This window comes from Culex quinquefasciatus, chromosome 2, assembly GCF_015732765.1.
Source record: "Culex quinquefasciatus strain JHB chromosome 2, VPISU_Cqui_1.0_pri_paternal, whole genome shotgun sequence".
NCBI lineage: Eukaryota > Metazoa > Arthropoda > Insecta > Diptera > Culicidae > Culex > Culex quinquefasciatus.
In genome coordinates, this window is record NC_051862.1 from 113,128,464 (window position 1) to 113,138,820 (window position 10,357).

The 10,357-nt window shown below is 44.1% G+C and overlaps 1 protein-coding gene across 1 annotated transcript; it reads right to left on the reverse strand.

The window, feature by feature from the left end:
* Positions 1-3,793: 3,793 nt before the first annotated feature.
* On the reverse strand, positions 3,794-10,357 carry LOC119766262. The gene is made up of 2 exons (XM_038250702.1): positions 9,978-10,357; positions 3,794-4,049 (listed from the first exon to the last, which is right to left on the reverse strand). The coding sequence occupies exons 1-2, from the start codon at positions 10,355-10,357 to the stop codon at positions 3,794-3,796; spliced, it is 636 nt and encodes a 211-aa protein (XP_038106630.1).

Genomic DNA, 10,357 nt, shown 5'->3' on the forward strand with positions numbered 1-10,357 from the left:
TTATTTAATTTTTTACTACTGTCCCGCCCCTCGCATTGAGCTGTAAGATGACGCGGTTTCGCAATGATGCTGACTCGACTTGCATTTGGCAACATCTTGCAGGATCGCTTGCATCTCGGAACGTTTGAGATTTTCCGCCTGCGTCTGCAGGTTACGTTTCGTTTTGCCGGATTTGCCACCTCTTCTGTCACTCCCGTCGCCACTGCTTCCCTCGGAATCGAGGTCGTCGCACTGGAACTGACCCAGAATGCACAAAATCTATCAGAGCGGCGTGCCGTTACTTCCAGTTCGGATGATTCAACATGTTTGGAATGTTTGCAATAGTGTGCGGCAGAACGGTTCGTTTCAGTTTCCGTTGTTCCTGTAGTTAATGTCAAATCAGAAGAGCGAGAGCTTTCGCTGGTGAGGGGTCTGTTTGTATGTAAACTTACACAGCACGTAATTACTGTTTATTATGTAAACTCACTCAATGTAATGTTGAAATAAGATGTACCGAGTAAAAAGTCATGGAAATTACTCCAATGCAAATCTAAATCTAATTTAAATCATGAATCTGAGTCGTGAGGTAGCGGCTTTTCCAGATTGTGGCCATCTTTTTTGAAATGGCCAGTATTGAAAACCAACAGTTGTGATACCCATATTGCCAAAACTTGTTGGTTCAATAAATGTCTCCCCGGGAAAACTTTCCTTTAGTGCACCGGCCACTCCAGGTTGTGGCGACTTCTTTTCGAAATTACCATTTTCATTACCAATATCAAAAACCATGAATATTGATACCCATATTGCCCAAAATCGTATGTCCCTCCGCATGGCTGGGACCCCGAACCCATCGAAAAGTGGGATGGTCGGAGAGCTTGAGACTGCCCTTTACCAATTCGGAAAGGGCAAATACGAGCGCCAGCTTAGGATACTGTACATTGATCTTGGCTAATTTGTGTGTGAATGTATTAATGTTTCTTTTTTAGTTATGAATATAATATTTACAGCACCTGGATTTGAAGAAAGGGTTATTCAAGTGATAAGAAAAAAAATAAAATAAAATAAACATGAGATTATACGAACGATGGACATAAAAAGACAATAATCAAACCATAACTCGAACTACACATACTAATAAAAGAATTGGGATATGAGCAATTCTCTACCAAAACCGGAAATGGATTTTATTTGTATTTTTTTATTTGGCTCTAACTTTGTGGGGGCCTTCCCTATGACCAAATAAGCTATTTTGTGTGATTGGTTCATCCATACAAGTCTCCATACAATTTTGGCTGTTGTCCATACAAAAATGGTATGTAAATATTCAAACAGCTGTAACTTTTGAGTGAATTTTCTGATCAATTTGGTGTCTTCGGCAAAGTTGTAGGTATTGTTGAGGACTTTTGAGAAAAAAATAGGTACACGGAAAAAAAAATTGCAGATTTGTTTATCAACTTTTTTTTCACTAACTCAATTTCTCAAAATACGTATTTTTTGATTTTCGAGATTTTTTGATATGTTTTAGGGGACAAAAATCCGCAACTTTTGAGCCATAGAGAAACATGGTCAAAAAATCTTCCGCCCAGTGTGATTTAGTGATTTTTGGAAAAAATCGAAGTTTTATGCAAAAACAAGTTTGACATTATTTTTTAATGCAAAATTGAATTTGCAATCGAAAAGTACTTTACAGATTTTTTGATAAAGGGCTCCGTTTTCAAGATATAGCCACCGAAAGTTTGATTTTAGCGAAATATTTGCAGTTTTTCAATATTTAAAAATAGTGACCATAAGTGACCATGTCTAAAAATATTTTTTTGAAAAGTTCAGACAATTTGCTATAAAATTGTCTAAGAGACATTAAAGTTTTTTTCCGTGTACCTATTTTTTCTCAAAAGTCCTCAACAATACCTACAACTTTGCCGAAGACACCAAGTTGATCAGAAAATTCACTCAAAAGTTACAGCTGTTTGAATATTTACATACCATTTTTGTATGGACAGCAGCCAAAATTGTATGGAGACTTGTATGGATGAACCAATGACGCAAAATAGCTTATGTGGTCATAGGGAAGGCCCCCACAAAGTTTAAGTCAAATACAAAAATACTTACTTTTCTTTACTTTATCAGCAACAGGTCTATCGACCCAACGCTGAACTAATCGAAGATTTCCAGGATGCTCGATCTTGGGCCGCTCGTCTCCAGTCGCCCACAATGTTGGCCGCTCTTGCATCTTCGTCGACTGCACACAGCCAACGCGTACGAGGCCTTCCACGAAGCCGACGACCCCGTCCAGGTTCGCTGCTGAATATCGTTTTAGCCGCCCGCTCGTCCGACATTCTGGCTACATGTCCAGCCCACTTTAGCCTGTCGTGCTTGATGACTTTTACGATATCAGCATGTTTGTAGTCTTGGTACAGCTCGAAGTTCATGCGCCTGCGCCACCGGTCTCCTACTTGCTTGCCGCCGAAGATAGAACGCAGGATTCTCCGCTCGAAGACCCCAAGTGCTCTCTGGTCAGCCTCCTTTAGCGTCCACGACTCGTGACCGTAAAGAGCTACAGGGAGTATCAAGGTCCTGTACAGCGTGATTTTCGTAGGCGTCCTTAGGCTGCGGGACCTTAGCTGGCTACGAAGACCGTAGAAGGCCCTGTTTGCAGCACTAATCCGCCGTTTCACTTCGCAGCTCACATCGTTGTCGCACGTCACGAGTGTACCAAGATATACAAATTCATCCACCACCTCATATCTTTCTCCATCTATTTCCACCTCCGAAGCACCATCACCTGCACTGCCACGCGCTCTGCCAGCGACCAGATACTTGGTCTTGGCAGTGTTGATGGTCAGTCCGATCTTCGCAGCTTCCCGCTTGAAAGGGACGAACGCCTCCTCCACTGAACGACGGTCGATACCAATGATGTCGATGTCGTCAGCGTATCCAAGCAGCATGTGCGATTTAGTGATGAGTGTTCCGTTTCTTTGCACGCCTGCGCTTCGCGCAGCACCCTCCAACGCTATGATGAACAGTAAGTTCGAGAGAGCATCGCCCTGCTTCAATCCATCCAACGTAACGAAAGCTTCAGATGTCTCGTTGGCTATTCGCACGCTTGATTTTGCTCCGTCGAGCGTTGCACGAATCAATCTTATAAGCTTCGCCGGAAAGCCGTGTTCTACCATAATCTTCCAAAGTTCGTTTCTTTTGACCGAATCGTACGCCGCCTTGAAGTCGATGAACAAATGGTGTGTTTGCAGGTTGTACTCCCGGAAATTGTCGAGGATTTGTCGCAGAGTGAACATCTGGTCCGTCGTTGACCGACCCGCTCGAAAACCGCACTGGTATTCGCCGACAAAGGTCTCGGTCATCGGTCTCAGCTTGCTCCACAGGATGCGGGAGAGTACTTTGTACGCTGCGTTGAGGATTGTGATGCCTCGATAGTTGGCACAATCGAGTCTTTGCCCTTTCTTGTAGATTGGGGTGACGAGCCCGTCTAACCAGTCGGTCGGAAGCTGTTCTTCGCACCAAATGCGTAGGATGATTTGGTGCAGAATCTCGGTCATCCGCGTACTCCCGTGCTTGAAAAGTTCGGCCGGAAGTCCGTCCTTTCCTGCGGATTTCCCGTTCTTGAGCTCTTCAACAGCCTTAGCTACTTCCTCCAACGTAGGCGGGTCCACAGCTTTTCCATCTTCCTCAACGTGTATCCTGTCCTCGACGATTCCCTCTCGTGCCTCACCGTTCAACAGCTGCTGGAAGTGCTCCTTCCACCTAGCCGCCACCGCAGTCTTGTCTGTCAACAGGTTGCCTTCCGTGTCGTTGCACATCACAGGGAAGGCGTGGTTTTCCTTCTTACACCGTTGACAGTCGCGTAAAACCTCCGCTTATCGTTCGCGTTGTACTGTGCTTCCGCTTCGGCAAGTACCGTTTCGTCGTACTCCCGTTCTTTTCGGCGGTGGATTCGTTTCTCTGCTCTTCGCAACTCACTGTATCGCTCACAGTTTCGGCGCGTACCCTTAACGAGCATACGCTTCCTGGCCTCGTTCTTCTCGTCCGTCACTCGCTGGCACTCCGCATCGAACCACCCTTTGGGTTTGCGTCCTCTGGTCGAAATCGGCCGATTTCGTAGAGAGTTGCTCATATCAGGAATGAGGTAAGACCGGGGCCAACATTTACTTCCCCGTCCGACGGAAAGCGTGTTCAGGCAAATCTCGTCTCGAAAAATGCCACCGGGACCGTCTGGGATCGAACCCAGGCCGACTGAGTGAGAGGCAACCACGCTTACCTCTACACCACGGTCCCGACTTGGTATGTGGGGTGTCATATTACAACACGATAAATAGAAGAACTACAAATAAATCTGGAGTTTACTCAGTCGTAATGCTAAAAGGGTAAAGGGGCATCTTTTTGGGTTAACAAAATCTTTAGGTTTTCAGCAAAATTGATATGTGTCAAGAAGAATTTGTTAAACAAATGTACAGATGATGGTGAAATAGTAGAAAGATGTATAAATCATTTATAATTAAAAATAAGCATTAAGACGACCACTTTTCAAGCATGTGTAAAAAATTAAAAAAAGGAAAAAAAAAATAGAGGGATTACTCCGAATATGGAGGTGAAGGTAGGTGCCCAAATAATACGATTACGGTTTTCAGATTTTCAGGAAACAAGGAAGGAAAAATAATAAATGACTTGAAACGTTAAAAGAAAATTTAAAAGGTCATAAAAAAATACAAGGGTATCTAAAACCTTCTGGATGAAGTTTGAGTGAAATATTGAAGTTGATCATTATTTTCGGTGCTTGTCTGGTAAGATTTTTGTTGCTTGGGGTTCGATATATAAATGGCGTTTTCTCCCCAGGAGATTCGCCCGATGTCATTTGTATGGGGAGGGTAAACATTTTGGGGAGGGCGAACGCTGATGGGATACAGCATCCTCACCAAAGTGTTCTAGAAGGAAACTAGAAGAAGGAATTGGTAGGCATTCCAATTGCTGACTGAGTTGCTCATTAAAGGCTAGTACGCTGATCGGAATGAAAGGGGTCAAGAAACAGCTGTACGAACAGCAGAACAAAGGAGAGGGAACGATTTCTTGGGGCTTTTCTTTACCCTCTCTGACTTGCTTACTTCAAATTTTTCTTGACCGATTCCTTCCGAAGTGCGTATACCGCTTAACCTTCGGGAAGTCGCGTGTTTTCGCCTTTCTTACAAGTGCCTAGAGGGTGACGATTCTCGAGATTTTCAATTTCCCGGGAATCGAGAGTTGAATTTGGTCATTTCCCGGGAATTCCCGGGACGCGGGAGTGTTTTTAACTATACCAATAGTGGCAATAATTTAAAAGGAAAAGCAATAAATTTGTTTTTTTTTTTAAATGAAATTACTTACAATGTTTTCATACTTATTCTATGAAACGTTATTTAAGTATCCTTATTATTTGGAGGAACTATATGTACCTTTTGATTTTTTTTTCTGAATCTGCAAATACAAGATCGTTTCTTGAGCTTTTCGAGACTCAAAATTTTAGTTTAACATGTTTACAAATTATATATAATTTCCCTGTATCGAGATTTTTGCAATATGATAAATAACGACTTAAACAACATTTTTTTCCTTTTTAATGTCAATTATACATATTCATTGAAGAAAAATTTACAGTTATCCGGAAAACCTGAATGATCACAAATGGCGGACATTAACTTTACAAAGATCGCCAGAGTTTTTTCCCCTAAAATATAATCCTAGAGTTTTTTTTTTTGAAAAGGAATTAAAAAAGACAAAAGCTTAAAGGACCCTTTAAAAATCTCTAGATTTTAAAATTGTGGTTGACGTGAAACACAATATGACTTATTTACACCAAAAATGAAAATTATCATTAAACAGCCAAATTAACTTAGGGTCTAAAAAAACAGACTATGAGGATTGCTATGCTTGAGAAAAAGCTTTCCCCTTTAAAAAAAATTAAATAAAAATATATTTCAAAGAAATTAGATTTTATATCTGGGAAGAAACAGCTAAGTAAACTTTAAGGTAAATTTGTGGACCACATTTTTTTTGGCTTCTTTCAGTTATAATTATTGGAATTTAAAATTTACACTTTCTGAATAAGAAGATTAGATAAGATCAGTGCTTCTGGGGACGCGCAGTCCTGCTTTTTCGTGATAATTTTAGTCTCTTTTGTGTCGCTGTTTGTGTGCATGGGGTGATTGGTCAGTATAATTTAATAATGCCGTCATATGTTCAGTGCTTCTGGGGACGCGCAGTCCTGTTTTTTTTTCGCGATAATTTTCGTCTCTTTTGTGTGTAATGTTCCGTCAGTGCAAGCGGGTGGTTGTGTTTGTGTGCAAAGTGTCCTTCCTTCATCATCGCTGGTTGGAAGGCGATTTGACGGTTGAGTTCGTTAGTTTTATCGCGTAAAATAATATTTTGATTCATCAAGAACGTTGTGGTGGAGTCTTTTTTTGTGTTGAAAAGACCTTCCCATAGCTCCGTAGCTCGGAGGGCTCGACGTCGGTTGTTTGTGTGTTAAGCCCTCTCCATAGCATCGTAGCTCGAGAGGCAACGATAATCAATACCTCATCTAGATCGGAAGGCACTTGATGGTTGAGTTCGTAGCGTCGTTTCCGTAACAAATTTATGAATTTAATGGTTATATGTATGATTAAAAATCAGACTACGCTATCATTGCAGCATTGCGTTTAACACCTCATTCTATAAATAAACATTATTTGGCTTTATCTTTCCACAGCCGGCTGTCTAAGATGAAACCATTTCATTTAAAATTTAACAACAGTTAAACGGGAAATGTCTCATCCGCAGCATCCGATTGTTAAAATATAAAAACTTTCAACAAACACTATGATTTTAGGTCGCATCATCATCTTCTATGATGAATCCTGACCAAGCACCCTATCCTACTAACAAATTTATAGGTTCTTGGCGCTTGTGGGGTGTAAGCACAGAGTAAATCAGCTGCCCTAGTAGCAACCTGCGCTAACTAACATTCCCGTCACTTAAAATCGAGGTCTACAAACTGACATGGTGGGCGCCGTTGGTGGCCAATGACTTTTACCTATTCGCAACTGATCTAGCTTTAGCAATCATGGTGTTTTATCTTTTCAGCGCATTCATACATGCTGTTGATAAGAGAAACACCACTGATCGTCGAAGCCTATAATCAGTAGTGCTGAAAGGATATTACGGTTCTGTTCAGCAACGGAGGGGCAACCATGGGTGATCTCTCATGCTCATGCTCATGCTTTACACTTTCTGAATAAGAAGATTAGAGAAGAACTTGAACATCGAACATTTCACATACAATGTTCGATACAATTTAGAATTCTTTAAATAATTTTCTGATTAGTTTATATAATTTTGCTTTGTTATTTATATGTTCAAAATTTTCCGGGAGTTTCGAACGAATTTCCCGGGAATCGAGAGGTCCAAAAATGGTCGATTTCCCGGGATTTTATCCCGGGAATTCCCGCTCGTCACCCTCTACAAGTGCCCTTACAAACTGTGTACAAAGTCCACATATGCGAACTCCGGTGGGTTGGCAACAACTGTCATAACATACTGCTTTGCTTGTCAAATTAAGGTTGAACGTCAGTTTTGCTGCATGGGCACGTACAGGTTCTCACGCTCATGACGCTCACCTCTCTCACTCTTTTTCGGAAATATTAGTGCTTGTTTTGGTTGTGGCACAGTAGTGCCAGAATTTTGTCAACAGTTGTCTAGGAACTACGAAAATTGATTTATTTTGTGAGTTTTATTCTAAAAATCAATAATCGAAAGAGCCGTCTCACGATATTTTAGATCATAATCCATCAATTAGTTCCGGAATGGACGGATCGGGCCGCGGAATTGTTTTTTTTTATTAACATGTCACGACGATTGTTTCGGTCATTTCGCGTGAATTCGCCGTCGTCGTTGTGGTATGTTGGCATATTGTTAATCTGCGTCGCGTATGGAAAACGTCGTGACTGCACGGAGAGACTGTGCCCAGAAATTTTAACAATTAAAATTGTTGATTTTACTTTCGTACTTACTTACTTTACTTTATCAGCAACAGGTATATCGACCCAACACTGAACTAATCGAAGATTTCCAGGATGCTCGATCTTGGGCCGCTCGTCTCCAGTCGCCTACAATGTTGGCCGCTCTTACATCTTCGTCGACTGCACACAGCCAACGCGTACGAGGCCTTCCACGAAGCCGACGACCGCGTTCAGGTTCGCTGCTGAATATCGTTTTAGCCGCCCGCTCGTCCGACATTCTGGCTACATGTCCAGCCCACTTTAGCCTGTCGTGCTTGATGACTTTTACGATATCAGCATGTTTGTAGTCTTGGTACAACTCGAAATTCATGCGCCTGCGCCACCGGTCTCCTACTTGCTTGCCGCCGAAGATAGAACGCAGGATTCTCCGCTCAAAGACCCCAAGTGCTCTCTGGTCAGCCTCCTTTAGCGTCCACGACTCGTGACCGTAAAGAGCTACAGGGAGTATCAAGGTCCTGTACAGCGTAATTTTCGTAGGCGTCCTTAGGCTGCGGGACCTTAGCTGGCAACGAAGACCGTAGAAGGCCCTGTTTGCAGCACTAATCCGCCGTTTCACTTCGCAGCTCACATCGTTGTCGCACGTCACGAATGTACCAAGATATACAAATTCATCCACCACCTCATATCTTTCTCCATCTATTTCCACCTCCGAAACACCTTCACCTGCACTGCCACGCGCTCTGCCAGCAACCAGATACTTGGTCTTGGCAGTGTTAATGGTCAGTCCGATCTTCGCAGCTTCCCGCTTGAAAGGGACGAACGCCTCCTCCACTGAACGACGGTCGATACCAATGATGTCGATGTCGTCAGCGTATCCAAGCAGCATGTGCGATTTAGTGATGAGTGTTCCGTTTCTTTGCACGCCTGCGCTTCGAGCAGCACCCTCCAACGCTATGATGAACAATAAGTTCGAGAGAGCATCGCCCTGCTTCAATCCATCCAACGTAACGAAAGCTTCTGATGTCTCGTTAGCTATTCGCACGCTTGATTTTGCTCCGTCGAGCGTTGCACGAATCAGTCTTATTAGCTTCGCCGGAAAACCGTGTTCTAGCATAATTTTCCAAAGTTCGTTTCTTTTGACTGAATCGTACGCCGCCTTGAAGTCGATGAACAAATGGTGTGTTTGCAGGTTGTACTCCCGGAACTTGTCGAGGATTTGTCGCAGAGTGAACATCTGGTCCGTCGTTGACCGACCCGCTCGAAAACCGCACTGGTATTCCCCGACAAAGGTTGACCGAAGTCAACGGTCTCAGCTTGCTCCACAGGATTCGGGATAGTACTTTGTACGCTGAGTTGAGGATTGTGATGCCTCGATAGTTGGCACAATCGAGTCTTTGCCCTTTCTTGTAGATTGGGGTGATGAACCTGTCTAACCAGTCGGTCGGAAGCTGCTCTTCGCACCAAATTCGCTAGACGATTTGGTGCAGAATCTCGATCATCCGCGCGCTCCCGTGCTTGAAAAGTTCGGCCGGAAGTCCGTCCTTTCCCGCGGATTTCGCGTTCTTGAGCTCCTTTACGGCTTTTTCCACGTCCTCCAACGTAGGCGGGTTCACAGCTATTCCATCATCCTCAACGTTCATCCTGTCCTCGACGACTCCCTCTCGCATCTCACCGTTCAACAGCTGTTGAAAGTGCTCCTTCCACCTGGCCGCTACCGCTGTCTTATCTGTCAACAGGTTACCTTCCCTGTCGTTGCAAATAACAGGGGAAGGCGTCGCTTTCTTTCTTACACCGTTGACAGTTGCATAAAACCTCCGCTTATCGTTCGCGTTGTATTGTGCTTGAGCTTCGGCAAGTACTCTCTCGTCGTACTCCCGTTCTTTTCGGCGGTGGGTTCGTTTCTCAGCTCATCGCAGCTCGCTGTATCGCTCACAGTTTCGGTGCGTACCCTTCACCAGCATACGCTTCCTGGCCTCGTTCTTCTCGTCCGTCACTCGCTGGCACTCCGCATCGAACCACCCTTTGGGTTTGCGTCCTCTGGTCGTGCCGATCACTTCGGTAGCCGTTGTGTTGACGATGCTCTGGAGGGCTCCCCATTGCTCGTCCAGGTTACCCGTAGGCGCGTCCTCGTTGATCCGCTCGTCGAGCTTCCGACTGTACTCCGCAGCAACGTCGCTGCTCGCGAGGCGCTGGACGTTCAACCGCACTATCCTCGCAGTCCGCGGGGTCAACACGTTCGACAGCCTAGCTCGGATCTTGCACGTTACCAGGAAGTGATCAGAGTCGATGTTCGGTCCTCTGTACGATCGGACGTCCATCACGTCCACCAAAACGTGATCGATTTGTGTGCACGATTCGCCATTCGGGTGGCGCCAGGTGTGCTTCCGAATGTTCAT